Source organism: Hemiscyllium ocellatum (genome assembly GCF_020745735.1).
Source record: "Hemiscyllium ocellatum isolate sHemOce1 chromosome 27 unlocalized genomic scaffold, sHemOce1.pat.X.cur. SUPER_27_unloc_1, whole genome shotgun sequence".
NCBI lineage: Eukaryota > Metazoa > Chordata > Chondrichthyes > Orectolobiformes > Hemiscylliidae > Hemiscyllium > Hemiscyllium ocellatum.
In genome coordinates, this window is record NW_026867476.1 from 4,632,647 (window position 1) to 4,650,117 (window position 17,471).

The window sequence follows — 17,471 nt, forward strand, 5'->3', positions numbered from 1 at the left end:
TCTACAGACCTCACAGACTGCCCCACTGTCAACTCTAACTACTCAGATCTGTTGTCTTATTTGGATTTGAATCACAACCCTGCAAAGGAAGCATGTTAATTTGAAGACTAATGAGTCATTTTAAATGCAACCTAATGGTAACATCTCAGCCTCCGGTACAGAATGATTCAGGGCTTAAAAAGCTGGAGTCGGGAGATCCAAGATGGCGGCGACTCAGCAAGTCTGAGTTTACAGTGCTCTTCCCAAAACCTGGGTAAAGTGAGTTACTCACCCCCACCACACTTACCAAACCACCCAAAAAAATTTTCTAACCTTAATTAGCTGTTTACTATTATATTTAAGCAGTTTAATATTAAGTGGATAATGAGTAAACCAAAGGGATCCCGCAGCTCTCAGAAAACAAAGACCCCTCCCCCACCCTCCTCTCCTCCTGCTGCAGCTGATGTAAAAACAGGCCTTGAAGAGATGATTGCCAGGCTGGAAACGACACTCGTCAATTTCATCGCAGAATCCCGACAGAGATGGAGCTCATTCGAAGAAAAGCTACAAAAGCACAGCCAGGCTCTCGAGGAATTACAGGGCCGAGTGAAGGGGGCGGAGCTAAAGGCCACGACCTCCGAGGCTGCAGCACAAACAGCTGCAGAACAGGTGCGAGCTCTGGAGCAGAGAGTCCGGGCCTTTGAAATCTACATGGATGACCTGGATAATAGAAATCGGAGAAAGAATATCCGTCTTCTGGGCCTTTCTGAACAAGAAGAGAAGGGACAGTTAGCAGTATTTCTGGAGCGATGGCTGCCCCAGCTTTTAAACCTGGGGGCTGAAACTGACCGGGTAAGGGTGGAGTGGGCCTACCGGGTCGCAGTACGCGGATCTGGCCCAAACCAGCGCCCACGCCCGGTCCTGTTCCGGCTGCAGAGTTATAGGGAGAGGCAGATACTCCTGGATGCTTCCAGAAATCTTGGAAAGGATCCTAAAGCTATGATTCATGAAGGATCCAAGATTATGTTATTTCAGGACTTCTCCCCGGCTTTGGCACGAAGGAGGAAGGCGTTTGATGAGGTGAAGAAATGTCTAAGGAACTTAAATATTCAATACACCTTACGCTACCCAGCGACGTTATGCTTTAACCACGAAGGATCCGAGTATAATTTTAGATCACCAGAAGAGGCTAAGGAACTTTTAGACTCGTTTAAATAAATCGTAAGAGACAATTTATGTTGGCTTGCCTCTTCCACACTCCGTGGGGAGAAGTGGATACTTTACTCTACTTTACTTTTGCTTCTGGGAGCAGGGTTGTCTTCCCTTGCTATTTTATGTTATTATACTTAACTGTAATTTGTTGGAGTTGTAATTTTATCGTTATGTGTGTTTGTACGTGGCATTGATGCTATCAGATATACTCAGGTATGGGTGGGGAGGGGTGGGGGTGGGATGCTCACTGTTAACTCTAGCTCGGTATTATATCTAAATCCTATTAAGGAGCGCCCGGGTCAAGGGTGGGACACTGTTTGGGAGAGGATATGGTGGACCTTTAGAAAGGAAGTAAGGCCCCCTGAGAACAAGGGGGAGGATCTCCATTCAAACATGTTTTTTTTTGTTCTTATTGTTTGGAAATAGTTTCCTTTTTATTATACTGTTATGAGTGTATTAGAGAACATTTTCTCTTGTTTGAAGGATGTAAGTGACTCAACTATACACTCTGGATAATTGTGGATTAGATTAGTAGTTAACTGAGTTTCATTGCTTTTCTTTCTTCTTTAGTATCATTCCTTTGAATTTTGATGATTATATATTTAAGATCTATTTTTATATTAATGTTTGTGCTTGAAAGTTCTGTTTATTTTTGTAAATGTGTCAAAATATTAAATTTCTAATAAAAATATCTTTAAAAAAAAAAGCTGGAGTCTGCTCCCAGCTTAGAAATTATTCTCGGTCGGATATTGAAGAGATCCTGGCACAATGTGTCGGGAAGCCATTTTATGGTCAAAAGTTTGTTCTCCTTGCTGAGAAGCCATTTTGTAAAATAATTGTATCAGACATGTGAGCTGTAAGGATGTTACCTTCTGACCCCTTCAATTAGCTCAGATTGGTATCTCTTTGAGAGGAGTTTATCTCGCGAGTAGGCTGGGTATGTTTTTTTATGTAGGAGTGATTAGTCAAGTGTACACAGACCTATCAATTAACTTTTCTTCCTTATGAATTATTGTCTTTCACTGTTACTCTGTCTAATTAAGAACTTGCAATGTTTTGGTAAGCTTTTGTATAAAGGAAATCACCTTGTGTCAGTATATCAGGGTAACCCTGCTGGGGCACTTGAAGAGCTGGTACCCTACTTTCCTAGGTTATTAGAACCTAGTTTAGCTTGTAGGTATCAGTGTTACGTTGTAGCAGTGATGCTATTAGTGAGTAAAGAGGATGACTAAAATTAAACTAATCCGCCTGTAAGAAGGTTTTATTCCAGACTTCCCAAGAGTACGATCTCCGGGACGAACCATGAGAGAGGCTTACAGGTCTGAGTCCATAAAACCTTTACAAATCTCAACTTTAATAGTCTTTTCCCAAGGGGAGGGGAGTCCAGAACTAGAGGGGCATAGGTTTAAGGTGAGTGAGGTGATCTAAGACGCAACTTTTTCACACACAGAGTGGTGCGTGTATGGAATGAGCTGCCAGAAGAAGTGGTGGAGGCCATTACAATGACAATACTTGAAGGGCATCTGGATGGGTACATGAACAGGGAGAGTTTAGAAGGATATGGACCAAATGCTAGCAAATGGGACTAGATTAACTTAGGATATCTGGTTGGCATGGACAAATTGGACTGAAGAGTCTGTTTCTGTGCTATATGACTAAATGTCTTCAGTGAAAGCAGAATAGACTTTCAGAGCAGCCTTTAAAGATGTTTTGCCCTAACTGGGAGCAGAAGACATTAAAATGAAAATTTTCATTAGTGGGACAGCAACTGAGTGAGTGAGGACATCTGGTATTTTGGTGGGAAGTGGGAATTCATTGCACGGTGGGGATGCAGCCCTACCCTATCCAGTCATTTCTGCTGGTGGGTGTGACTAGGCCTCAAGATTAGAGGGAGTACGTTTAGGACAGAGATGAAGAGGAACTGCTGTTCCTGGAGAGTAGTGAATTTATGTCCAAGCTAAACAGTAGAGGCAGCTTCATGAAGTATATTCAAGACACAGTTGGATGGGTTTTTGCATGGCAGGGGAATTAAGGGTAGTTTGGATAATGCAGGTAAGGAGGAGCTGAGACGATGAATAGATCAGCCATGATCTTAATGAATGGGGGAGCAGGCGAGACAGGCCAAATGGCCGTCTCCTGCTTCTATTACTATAAAATTGCAATGAAATTTAGGAACTGCAGAAGAAAAGTTCTATTTTTACTTGCTTATCATGGTATATTGGGAACTCAAGGGTTAAAAATCCCCTATTAAAGTGAGTCACTGCAGGTTTGATTGCATGCCTGTCCTCTGACAGAATGAGACTGGAAATCACAATCGAGGGTTGCGCTTACTCCTAACTGCCAGCAGAGTCTGGAGCCATACGTGTGGATTTTACTTTCAGCCCCAGGCAAAGGTGTTTGTTGTTCCTGGGCAAGACTGGTAGCGTTGGTCATAAATTGTACCAATTGCCTCCTATTCCCATTGTCGTCCTTCCTTACTTATTCATAAGGGTATGTGAAGATCAACAATGAGAACAAAACAAAAATCCTACTATCTAAACCCCTTACCCACTAACATACGATTGTGAAAAACACGATAACTACCTCCTGTAAACCATTTACTATTTGTCACAGGAAGTCAGCAATATCCAGGCATTGTAAAGTTGTGAATTACCTGGCTTAACCAACATACCAGCAATAAGCCGTGTGACCTGTAGACTTGTGTATTAGCCATGCCCAAATAAGATATTAAACAAACTGCTTGCATGTAAAGTGCAGAGATTCATTGAGAGGTGCCACCACAAGTAGGTGACATGACTCCTTTTGGTGTCACTGAGAATCTCTCGCCGACTGTCCGAAAATAAACCCTCTACCTTTGAACTGAAAGTTTTGTTGTCTGGAGTTGAGTTAAACTTTCACACCACAAATCTGCATTTCCCATGGCTAACCCATCTAATGTGCACATCCCTGGACACTATGGGCAACTTAGCACGACCAATCCAAATCAAGACCAGTGAGCAATGTAGTGATGTGGAAAATGAACATCAGAGAATGATAGAAAGGGACAAGGAGACTAAATGTACCAGCAATCAAAACTGGATTCGAAAGACACAAAAATTGAAACTTAAAAATGGTGTGTCTGAATGTGTGCTGCATTGTAACGAAAGTGAATGAATTGACTGCACATAATGAAGAGAATAATTATGATCTGAGACTCCTTACAGAGACATAGCTCAGGATAACAAGAATTGGGCCTTGAATATTGAGGGGATAGTCAAATGGGAAGTGAGGGAAGGTTGGCACTGCTAATGAAAGCACTGATCACGGGGAAGTGTTGTCAGCTCAGATTTCAGATGTTTTTTTCTCTCTTGTGCATCAACACATATATAAGTCCATGGGATGAATTTGTATTTACAGAATTATGTTTGCAGATATAATCTATTTTGCTCAAAAAATGCACAATCTGCAGGCAGTCAGGCCATGTCATATTTTGTAAATTCCACTTTGTTAATAGAACCAGTCTATGACTCCAGATTGGGATACTGACAGACTCTGACCTCGCACCTTTAGTGCATTGTCTGAGCTGAGGTGTCACCTTTTGTTATAAAACCTTAATTTATCTCAATAGCATGCCTTCCAGGAAGTTCTGGGATTTACATATTAATGATACCTGCAACCCATTCTAAAAGATGAAAAACTTAACAATCCAGGTTTGTTCAATGTCATTTCAGTGGCAGGACTGTAATATTTTTCTGTAAGTTCTGTGCCTTATGATCTTTTTCTCCACAACCAGTTAATGAACGAGCAGTGCTCCAAACGCTGGTCCTTCCAAATAAACCTGTTGGACTATAACCTGGTGTTGTGTTTTTAACTTTGTCCAGGTTAGGGTGGCTTGGCCATGCTAAATTACCCATGGTGTTCAGTGTTTTGCAGAATAGGGTGGATTTGCCTTGCAGGGATGTGCAAGCCAGGGGGTAAATGTCCAACGGTAGGGGAATGAGTGTGGGTGGGTTACCCTTGGGAGGGTCGATGTGGACTCGTTGGGACCAGTGGCCTGCTTCCATACTGGGGAATTCTCTGAAGGGAAGTATATAAGGGCTGCAGGGCAGGGGAGCGCAGGCGCAGTGCGTGCCCGCGGTTGGCCTCGCCCCTCCCCTTCCCACTTTGACCGCACGTGTCATCGCTGACGTCACAACGCGGAAGGGGCCTTTGTCAGTGTCAGAGTGAAACTCCCTCCCTCGAGGCAGCTCTTCATCCTGGGAGGGGGAGGGGGGAAGCATGTGCTCACTTGCAGCAACTGGAGTGAATCCAGGGAGGGAGCAGACTCTGCAAACTCAGGTATGTGTCTTAATCACCCGGGTGAGGAGGGATGGAAAGATAGGCCAGAAACTGAGGCCTATCCATACAAAATCATGGGGGGCATGGATAGGGTAAATAAATAAGGTCGTTTATTTGGGAATTCAGAATTAGAGGGTAATATATTTAGGGTGAGGGCTTTGGTAGTGGTTGGAGGTTTAACAGAGACCCAAGGGGCAACGTTTTCACACCGGGGGTGGTGTGTGTATGGAATGAGCTGCCAGAGGATGTGGTGGAGGCTGATACAATTACAGCATTTAAAAGGCATCCGAATGGGTGTTTGAATGGGAAGTGTTCAGAAGGATATGGACCAAATGTCGGCAAATGGGACTAGATTAGTTTAGGATATCTGGTTGGCATGGAAGAGTTTGACCAAAGCCTCTATTTCTGTGCTGTTCATCTCTATGACTCTACCTTTCCACAATCCTTTGCCATGTCTTTATGTGCAGTACCTCTCTGGTGTCGGTGTTAGTGCCTTGATGTCTGATTTTGCTCCCCACTTCCTAGGGGCATTAACCATTTTGTATTTGGTTGTTCCTCAAGAAGCTGCATGACCGATGAGAAAGTGTATAAGGTATGAGTAGGAACGGAAAGAGTTAAGTTTTGAGTTGTGTGGGGCAAAGGCTCAGCTTGGATCATATAAGAACTTGCAGTAAACAATGAGGTGCTGGAGGCAAGGGTAGTGGTTGAACAAGGTGGAAAAGCATTCATTATGCAAATCCTTTTTTTTGTAGATATTTTTATTGAAATTTAACATTTTTGCAAATTTACAAAAATAAACAAAACTCTCAAATACAAACATTGATGTACAATTAAATCATATATACAATAGTCATAATTTAACAAAGAAAAGAGAAAGAAAGAAAACAAAAAGAGAAAAAACAACAAGAAACGAAAAAAGAAAAAAAAACTCAACTTTCTACTAATCTAACCTATAACTAACCAGAGTGTATACCTAAGTCTCTTACATGCTCGGAATGTATAAACATCAAATATAATAAAACCCGTATTCGCGCGGGATTCCTCTCCCAAGGGGCCCTGGAGCAGCCCGGTCTGAAATCTTCACAAAATAAAAGCCCTTGTTAGGATAGCCGAAATATCTGCATTTATATAATTCAAAAAGGGCTGCCATATTTTATAAAATAATTCAGTCTTTCGGTGCACCATATTTGTAAGGAAGTCAAGGGGGATATATTCCATAATTAATCTGTGCCAATTTGAAAGTCCAGGGGGGCCCTCAGCCACCCAGTTCACCAAAATATTTTTCCTTGCACAGAAAGAGAGAATAGAAAATAGTCTCTTCCCATGCATATCCAGAAATGAGAGGTTCGAAAAGCCCAAAAGGAGAGATACAGGGTCCACCCTAATTTCCGTTCCTAAAATTTCTGTCAGGGTATTTGCCACTTTAGTCCAGTATCTGCGGATTTTCTGACAAGTCCACAGACAATGTGCAAGAGTACCCACCTCTATTTTGCATTTGGGACACATTGGAGATGCTCCTGCCTTAAATTTTGCCAGTCGAGCCGGAGCTATATGGGCCCTATGAAGTATCTTTAGTTGGATAGCCTGAGTTCTGTTACAGATAGCAATTCTTCTAGCATTTTCCCAAATGTCATTCCACATATCCTCAGAGATTTCTAGCCCCAAGTCCTGCTCCCATGTTTTAAGCAGGTCATCCATGTCTCCTGAGACTCCATCATGTAGCAAATGGTATATAGTACTAACGGAGGATGCCCCCGCTGGTCGTAAGACATTACGTTCTCTGTCTGATTTATAAAGACTATCTATTAATGTAGTCTTCCTCTGTATATAATCTTGAACTTGGAAGTATCGAAAGAGATCCCCATTAGGTATTCCGAATTTCAGACGCAGCTGCTCAAAGGACATCAGGATCCCATCTTTAAATAGGTCCCCTAAGCATGAGATGCCCCTGGATCTCCAGAGTTTAAAGGTGGCATCTGTAATCCCCGGTTGGAATCCACATGCGCCTACTATTGGTGCATGGGGGGATGTTTTATGTGAGTTACCCTCATTTTGCCGCATTATATGCCAGGCCTTAATTGTGTTTAATATTATGGGATTTTTACAGTGGTCTGTAATGATTTTCCTCTTATCTGAAAATAAAAGGTTAATAAGTGGGTATTTTACTTGGGAGGCTTCGATATCCAGCCAAATTGATTGTGGATCAGATGAAACCCAGTCAGCTATGTAACTTAGGGAGCTTAACTGATATTTCCTAAAGTCTGGGAAGTCCAGTCCTCCCCTTGCCTGTGGAAGCTGTAGCTTCTTCAGCTTAATAAGGGGCCGTCTATGGTTCCAAATAAAGGAGCCCAACCAGCCATATAATTTACGTAGGGCTAGCCTTGGCAGCATCAGCGGGAGCATTCTCATAGGATATAAGAGACGGGGCAGAACATTCATTTTAATTAATGCTATTCTACCTAGCCAGGAAGTCGGAAGGTCTCTCCATCGCTGGAGGTCCTGCCTTATCCTTTCCATTAATTGTACAAAATTAGCCCTATACAGCTGATCAAATACTGGCGTGATAAAAATACCTAAATATAAGAAGCCCTCCAGGGACCAACGGAAGGGAAAAGGGGATCCGTCCATTAGGTGGGGTATCATAGCCAGACCACCCATTGGCATGGCTTCCGATTTTGAAAAATTAATTTTATAGCCTGAGAATGCACTAAATGTATTAATAACTTGAATTAGACGAGGTACTGACATTAAAGGATTACTGAGGAATAAGAGAACGTCATCTGCATAGAGGGTAATTTTGTGTTTACCTGTACCAATCCTCGGGGCCGTTATATTAGGATCAGTCCGGATGGCTTCTGCTAATGGTTCGATTATCAGTGTAAACAACAATGGTGAGAGAGGACATCCTTGACGGCAGCCCCTACCCACACTGAAGCCATCCGATCTTAACCCATTAGTAATAACAGCTGCTTTGGGGTCATTATACAATGTTGAAACCCATTTGGTAAACACCTGTCCAACGCCAAACCTTTCCAATGTGTAAAATAAATATGACCATTCAACCCTATCAAATGCCTTTTCCGCATCCAATGAAATTACTACTCCTGGTATCTTTCCCTGATGACAGGCTTGGATCATATTCAAGACCCTTCTGATATTATTGGGTGATCTGCGGCCCTTAATAAATCCCGTCTGGTCCTCCTTTATAATATATGGCAGTACCCTTTCTAGTCTTAGTGCTAACATTTTTGAGAGAATTTTAAAGTCTACATTTAGTAAGGATATTGGTCTGTAAGATGCACAATCTTCTGGGTCTTTTCCTTTTTTGAGGATAAGAGAAATATTTGCTTCTTTCAGCGTGGGCGGGAGACAGACCTGACTATGCGCAAAATTATACATATCCATAAGTGGGTCAACCAATATTCCTGTAAATTCTTTATAGAATTCAGCTTGAAAACCATCCGGGCCCGGTGCTTTTCCGCTCTGAAGTTGCCTAATTGCCTCAAGTATTTCTTGGACTGTTAAAGGGGTATTTAGGGCCGACACCTGTTCCGAAGTCAGGCCCGGGAAGGTCAAATTTTTTAAAAATGACTGCATCCTCCTAATCCTATCTTCACAATCCTGCGCTCTATATAGTTCAGAATAAAATTCTTTAAAGGTCGCATTGATCTTTTTATGATCATGAGTCAGGGTACCTGTACTTTCCTTGATGGTCGGAATAGTTTGAGGGGCTTTCTTTTTCTTTGCAAGAAATGCTAGGTATCTACCCGGTTTGTCGCCATATTCATATAATCTTTGTTTCGCAAATAATATTTCCCTTTTAGCCGTTTGAGTAAGCGCGGTGTTTAAAGCTGTCCTAAGAGCTGTAATCCTCTGCAATTTTGTGATAGAAGGTCTATCAGCGTATGCTGTTTCGGCTGCTTTTAGGCGAACTTCGAGCAGATGCTGTTGCTCTCCCTTCATTTTCCTCTGGGTCGCTGAATAGGAGATGATCAAACCTCGTGCATAAGCTTTGATGGTCTCCCACATCATTGATGGATTGCTAGCCGTACCAGTATTAATTTCTAAAAAGGTTTTAAGTTCTTGGGAGAAGTACTTTAAAAATTTGCTATCTTTTATCAGAAAGGGGTCCATACGCCAATGCCGAGCGGATGTCCCATTGTTCTTTACCTTAGTTTCCATGTATACAGCGGCATGATCAGAGATTGCTATAGTACCTATTTTACAGGTTGATATAAAATTTAGAAAAATCGATGGGGCAAAAAACATATCAATTCTTGTGTGACATTTATGTGGATTAGAGTAGAAAGAAAAATCTCTACCCTGTGGATGGAGACATCTCCATACATCTACCAATCCTAATTCTTTATTCAGGTCCGCCAGTTGTCTAGATCTGGGAGATACTCCAGCGGCACTCTTGGGAATCCTGTCTATTTCCGGATCCATAATACAATTAAAGTCTCCCCCTATAATTGTATGACGGGCACCAAAGGCCATCAGTTTTGAAAAAGCTTCCGTTATGAATTTAAAGGGGTGTGCCGGGGGGCAGTACACATTTAAGATCCCATATTCCTCTCCATTTATGAGGGCCTTAATCAAAATATATCGTCCAGATTCGTCTTTTATCCGATTTAGAATTTTAAAAGGGAAGTTCTTCCGGACAAGGATAACGACTCCCCTGCTTTTTGAATTAAAAGAGGAAAAAAAGGCCTGATCAAATCCGCCCTGTCGTAATTTTAAGTGTTCTTTATCCGACAGGTGTGTCTCCTGTAGGAGAGCTATATCAACTCTCTCCTCCTTAAGATTTGATAATATTTTCTTCCTTTTAACTGGCGAATTGCTCCCCCTGACATTCCAGGTGCACCACTTAACCGACTGTTCAGCCATAATCATCTGGACAGATCCGAGACCCCTCGGGAGGGGAAACCCTATCTAGAACATCCCGAGCATGGAGCATACAAGATTTACAAAAGTAAAGACTCTCTGATACACTCAAAACAATATAACAAAAAACTCTTTCTAAGTATAAAAGATATAAAACATTCCGAATTGGAGATTTTCTCCCTTGTTCCCAGGGAGCGTCACTTCCTCTCCCACAGTCCATCTTACCCTCTTCCAACCAGTGCCCCACCCTTGACCCAGGTGTTCCTCAATAAAATGAGGAGAATTCAAATATAATATAAAGCTAGAGTTAACAGTGAACACCCCACCCCCACCCACACCCACATCTAAATATATTTGGGAATATTAGTACCATATATAAATATATAACTATAAGATTACAATCTCAACATGTAATACTTAAATATAATACCACAAAATAACAGGGGAAAGAAAAACAACCCCGCTCCTAAAAACAGAAGTAAAATAGAATAAGGTAACCACCTCTCCCCATCAACATTAACCAAACGTCCCAACATACATATATATACATACACACATAGGGGGAAAGATCAGAAAAGATGAAGGGATGTAAACCAAAATAATGGGAAAGGCAGACCAGCGTCCACAATCTCTTACAGTTTATTTAAGAGAGTCCAAGAATTCCTTAGCCTTCTCCGGTGATCCGAAGTTATATATGGATCCTCCGTGGCTAAGGCGTAGCGTCGCTGGATATCGTAAGGAGTACTGGATATTTAAGTCCCTTAAACGCTTCTTCGCCTCATCGAATGCCTTCCTCTTTCGGACCAAAGCTGGGGAGAAGTCCTGGAACAGCATGATCCTGGATCCTTTGTGGGTCATAGCTTGGGGATCTTTTCCCAGATTTCTTGAGGCTTCCAGGAGCATCTGCCTCTCCCTATAGCTCTGCAGCTGGAACAGGACCGGGCGTGGGCGCTGGGTTGAGCCGGGCCCACGTACTGTGACCCGGTAGGCCCATTCTACCCTTACCTGGCCTGATCCATTATGCAGATTTAAAAGTTGTGGCAGCCAATGCTCTAAGAATGCTGTCAGCTGGCCTCCCTCTTCCTGTTCGGGAAGGCCCAACAACCGAATATTTTTTCGACGACATCGATTTTCGAGGTCATCAATATGGTTTTCTAGGTTCTGGACTCGATTCTCGAGAAAACGGACGTGGTCGGCTGCCGATTTTATCGCAGTCTCTGAGGCTGCGGCCTTCGACTCCACCTCTCTGACTCAGCACTCCAATTCCTGAATGTCTCTGCCCTGCTTCTGCAGCTCAGCTGATAGTGCTTCTCTGCTCTGCCGAGACTCATCGATAAAAGCATCAATCTTCGCCGCCCACCTGGCAAACATCTCCTCAAAGCTCATCTTCATTGGTAAATCTCCTGAAGTAGCTGAAGACACCTTTGTTGCAGCTGAAGAGGGAGAGGGTGGGGGAGGGGTCCCTGCTTTCTTAGAGCCGCCCTGTTCCCTTCCCTTTACTCATCTTCCAGCTAGTATTAGACTATTTAAATGTACTAATAGGTAACCATTCAAGGTTAACAACTATTATAAATGGTTTAGTGAGTGTGGTGGGGGTGGATAGCCTACTTCACCCAAGTTTTGGGTAGAGCACTGTGGACTCAGTCTTGCTGGGTCGCCGCCATCTTGGACCCCCCATGCAAATCCTTTTAACAAGATGAAGTAGTATTCGTTGTATAACCCCAGATGGTTTAATCTTTAGTATTGACACTCACTGATTGTAATGGCTACCCATGGATGTTGCCTTATTTGGATGCTGCTCCCTGTAAGTGACTAGTTCATTAAGAATCTGTTGTTCGAGGGAAGACGGAGAACTCCTATCTCTGTGCACATGGGCGATCGTTCTCTCTCCCTCCAGAGCCTGGAATAAAGATGAAGAAGATAAAACCATACTATGTCTGAGTGTTTGCTTTGACTGATACATGGATAGGGAAATGGGGTGACAATGCCTGTTCATCCTGAATTGGCAGTTTATTTCCAAAAATCAGACCTGCTCACTCTCAGCAGTACCTCAGTGTTGTGAAAGATATTAACTTTGAGGTGGAGTTATTCAAAATTCAGAGAAATGTCAGTCTCGACGTTTTTGTTGTTCTGCACCGTAAGATTCTGAATCAGCACCTTCTAAAGAATTAGTTAGAGCGGAGTGAGAGCAGAGGGAGAGAGAGTGGGATGGTGCTTTCAATTTTGTGGAATAACAAAAGAAAAGAATGTTCTGCAGAAAGTAGAATTGCTATCCTGCACTGACAATGACTTTTGTAATCTCTTTTCGCAGAGTGTTTGAAGAACTGAAGACGGAAGTTTCAAAAATCAATAGGTGAAGGGCTTTCGCCCAAAATTGTCAACTCTCTTGCTCTTCACATGCTGCCTGACCTGCTGTGCTATTCCAGCACTGCAATATTTGACTCTGACTCTCGGCACCTGCAATCCTCACTTTGACGTCAATGTCTGACAGTCACTCAATCCATCAGGACCGCAATGATTTTCGGCTATGATTCTGTGAGAAGGAGCCAAGCTTTTACATTCCTGTTTCAGTACAATTTCAGTATCAGTGGGACTGGATGAGAGACCCTACTGTTGCAGCGCACTGAGTGTGGTCCTGAAGCAGTTAAAGAGGAACTCACGGCAGGAAGGGTCTCTACACGCGGTGGTGTGTGACTAAAGTTTTGTCCATGGAGGAACCTGAGGGATCCCACCCCGTGGAGAAACCGTGGAAGTGTGACGACTGTGGGAAAGGCTTCCGTGCCCCGTCTGTCCTGGAGACTCATCGGCGCATCCACACCGGGGAGAGACCGTTCTCCTGCACCGAGTGCGGGAAGGGCTTTACTCAGGCTTACAACCTAATGACCCACCAGCGGGTCCACACTGGGGAGAGGCCGTTCTCCTGCACCGTGTGCGGGAAGGGCTTTACCCAGGCCTCCCACCTGCTGAGGCACCGGCGGGTCCACACAGGGGAGAGGCTGTTCCTCTGCCCAGAGTGCGGGAAGGGCTTTACCCAGGCCTCCCACCTGCTAACCCACCAGCGGGTCCACACGGGTGAGAGGCTATACCTCTGCCCAGAGTGTGGGAAGACCTTCAGCAATTCCTCCATCCTTCTGAGGCACCGGCAGGTCCACACAGAGGAGAGGCTGTTCCTCTGCCCTGACTGCGGGAAGGCCTTCAGACATTCCTCCGTCCTGCTGAGGCACCAGTGGGTCCACACGGGGGAGAGGCCCTTCAGCTGCCCTGAATGCGGGAAGGCGTTCAGGAATTCCTCGCACCTGCTGACCCACCGGCGGATCCACACGGGAGAGATGCCCTTCAGCTGCCCGGAGTGCGGGAAGGCGTTCAGGAACTCCTCTGCCCTGCTGACCCACCGGCGGATCCACACAGGGGAGAGGCCATTCTCCTGCCCCGAGTGTGGGAAGGCCTTCAGTGATTCCTCTGCCCTGCGGAGGCACCAGCGGGTCCACACTGGGGAGCGGCCTTTCACCTGCTCTCAATGTGGGATGGCCTTCACCCGCTCCTCCCACCTGCGGAGGCACCAGCAAGTTCACGTGCCATCGCAGGGGGATTGTAGGAGCGATGGCCAAGTGCCGGTATCAACTGGAATATCCACCTAGTTCCGGAGACTCCCGGGTTCAAATCCCAACATGGCAGATGGTGGAATTGGACTCCGATCAGAAACATGAAGGTCAGAATTTAACGATGAAACCATTTTCAGGGTGAGGAATGGAATCCCCATTTGATTCACTCACGTCATTTTAGGGACGGAAACCGCCGCTGTGGGAAAGGATTCACTCAGTTGTCCCGGCTGCATCCTTTACCTGGTCTGGCCTACACCTGCAGCAGTGTGGTTGATTCCTTCCCCAGCAGATGGGCGGGGCGAAACTTAAATGGATACAGGGTATGGGTTGAAATTGTGAGTGAAGCAATACTTCCTCTGGGTTACAGCTGTACCAAGCATCCAGTTACAAAGGGGCAACTCTGTGGTGACCAGTAGTAAAGAAAGTGAGGTGGGGTAGGGTGGGACGGAGTGGGTGGGGGCGGGTGGCAGGTGGCGGGGAGGGGGAATGTGTGCTTTGGTCTTGAGCTGTGTAAAAAGCCGCTACTTTTTTTGCACCTTTTTGCTGGGGAAATTTGAAGCTGTAACAAAGTTGGGTCACAATAAAGGTTACCTGGACTTACCACTGGGCTCAGACTCTTATTGAAAACTTTGAGCTCCAAGAGGCTTTTGATTTAAAGCTACTGCTTTCTTTCAGCCTCCTGTACCAAGTTTCCAATGTCATGTATCAAATGCATCAGTGAATGAGTAGCTGGTATCGTAAGAAACTGTAAATTTTTCAGGAGTGCGGATGCGTCCTTTCATCAGCATTGAAAAGTTTAATGGCAGCACTGAGAGGTGTGGGCTGTGTTCACTAGAAATGATATGGAGGAGCCAGTCTTGGACTGGGGTGGATAAAGTTAAAAATCACACATCAGGTAATGGTCCAACAGGTTTAATTGGAAGCACTAGCTTTAGGAGTGCTGCTCCTTCATTGGGCAGCTGTGGAGCAGGATCATAAACACAGACTTTATAGCAAAAGATCAGTGTCATGCAGCTGTTCGGATATTTTGAACAAATCTAGATTGCTGTTAAATCTTTCATCATTTAGAATGGGTTGCAGGTTTCAGTTCATTAATGTGTAAATCCCAGAACATCTTTTAAGTCACATTCTTTAGATGACTGAAGCATTTATATTAAAAAATGCTTAGAAAATGCATGAAAGGTGAGGTTTGTGTCTGTCAGTATCCCAATATTGAACCAGTCTGATTCAATTTCCAAAGCAGGAATTTATAAAATATGACATGGATTGACTGCCTGCAGATTGTGTGCTTTTTGAGCAAAATTGAATGTATCTGCAAATATAATTCTGCCAATACAATTTCATCCTATCGAGTTGTGTGAGTGTGTGCATGTGAGTTTATGTGTTAGCGTGTACGTAAGAGTGTGTGCATTTTTGATAAAATGTGAATGTGATGGAGTATAAACCTGTGAGATTGTTGCAGGGTGTATGTATGTGTGTCTGAGAGAGAGCGTGTGTATGAGAGAGGTATGAATAGGAAGTGAGGGGTTGCGTTTTGCTAAAACAATGGAGGGCAGGACTTGTACAGTTAATGGTAGGGCCCTGGATCGTGTTGTAAAACGGGGCGGGAGGGGGGCGGGGATTCAGGTATGTAGTTCTTTGAAAGTTGCATCACTGGTAGACTGGTGGTTAAGAAGGCATTTAGCACCATTGCCTTCATTGTTCACACTGTTGAGTATAGACGTTGGGACATCATGTTGAGGTTGTACAGGATGTTAGTGAGGCCACTTTAGAGTACTGAGTACAGTTCTGGTGGCCCTGTAATAGGAAGAATACTATTAGAGAGGGTTCGGTAAAGATTTACCAGGACTTTGCCAGGTCTGGAGGGTTTGAGTGAGAAGGAGAGGCTGGGACTTTTTTCACAGGAGGGTGATCTCATTGAGATTTATAAAATCATGAGGAGTGGAGGTAAGGTGAATAGCAAAGGACTCTTTTTTTTCACATGGGGGGCTCAAAAGTAGGAGGCATATTTCTTTAAGGTGAGAGGAAAGAGATTTAAAAGGAACCTGAGGGGCAACGTTTTGACGGAGGGTGGTTTGCATGTGGAATGAACTTGCTGAGGAAGTGGGAGATGCAGGTGCAGTTATAAAGTTGAAAGACATTTAGATAGGTACATGAAAAGAAAGGTTTAGAGAGATGTGGGCCAAATGCAGGCAAGTGAGACCGGTTTAGTTTGGGAATCCTCGTCGGCATAGACGAGTTGGACCGAAGGGTCTGTTTCTGTGCTTTATGTCTCTATGAACCAGAAGTGACCTTACTGAAACCAATAGAATTCTAAAAGGGGCTGGATGCAGATAAAATGCGCCTTTTGGGGGGTTGACGGGGCTATAGAATCCCAAAAGTGTGGAAGCAAGCCATTTGGCCCATCTATTCTACATTGGCCCTCTGAAGAGCATCCCACCCATACCCATCCCCTGACTCCATATTTCCCATGGCTAATCCACCCTAATTTCACAATCCTGGGCACGATAGGTAATATAGCATAACTAATCCACCCTCACCTGGATATCCCTGGGCACTGTGGATAATTTAACACAGCTAATCCACCCGAACCTACACCATAATCTATAAATTACCTTCTCGAGAATGACATTTAAATGCAGAGCTTTTCTAAGAAAGATGTCAGTCTGACTCAACGTTGGGTCCCAGACCAGTTTTGCATTTAAATGACATTCTTGAGAAGGCAATTAAAAACACGTTATGGGATTTACAAACCAAAGAGCAGAAACTCTTTCTAAAAGATGAAAGAGTTAATCTAAAATTGTTTAATGTATCACATTTCCATGACACTTGACTCCTTTGGCTATAAATTCAGTGATCACATCCTCCACAACCATCTGATGAAGGAGCAGCTAGTGCTTCCAAATAAACCTGTTGGTCTATAACCTGGTGTTGTGTGATTTTTAACTTTTGTCCATGGGAAGCACGTGAGATGTGGGACTGGTAACAGTAGTTGTTTTGTGATCTATTCCAAGTGAAATTTATCCTCTGCGCAGGCATGAGTGAACGGTCTGTTTTTGTGCTTTGTGTGAGATCAGGCTAGCAGCTTTTAAATCTTTATGTTAAGCAGCAGAAGCAAACTGTAGATCAGCAATCGTATTCAGAGAGTGGTACGTCCAGCCCTGGTAATCCTGTTGGGTCAACAGAGAGAGAGAGAAGGAGAGGATGTCACATCTAAGGAGCAGACAGAATAGTTGTTTCACTTGTTCAGTCAGTTGAGTTGGTTCTGCACTCAGATGAGACTGGATGCTGCTTTTAATGGATCACAAGTAAACCCTACTATACAACAACCTTAAATTCAAGGAATGTAGAAAGAGCAAATTGAACTGTAACCTTGAAGAGAGATGTTCTTCCATTTCTCAAATGAGACATTTTTACTGAAAGCTCCATAATCATCTTCCTGCTGGATAGGTCCCCATCCAGACACATTTTTTTCCT

At 43.9% G+C, this 17,471-nt stretch overlaps 1 protein-coding gene across 1 annotated transcript in view; it reads left to right on the forward strand.

Annotated features, from left to right (window-relative positions):
* Positions 1-5,357: 5,357 nt before the first annotated feature.
* LOC132807082 (zinc finger protein 208-like) overlaps positions 5,358-17,471 on the forward strand; it is a 126,276-nt gene continuing 114,162 nt past the window's right edge. Inside the window, exons 1-2 of the mRNA XM_060821384.1 lie at positions 5,358-5,508; positions 12,704-14,029. Of these exons, the coding sequence (XP_060677367.1) occupies positions 13,101-14,029 (929 nt within the window). The 5' untranslated portion in view covers positions 5,358-5,508; positions 12,704-13,100. The remainder of the gene's footprint in view (positions 5,509-12,703; positions 14,030-17,471) is intronic.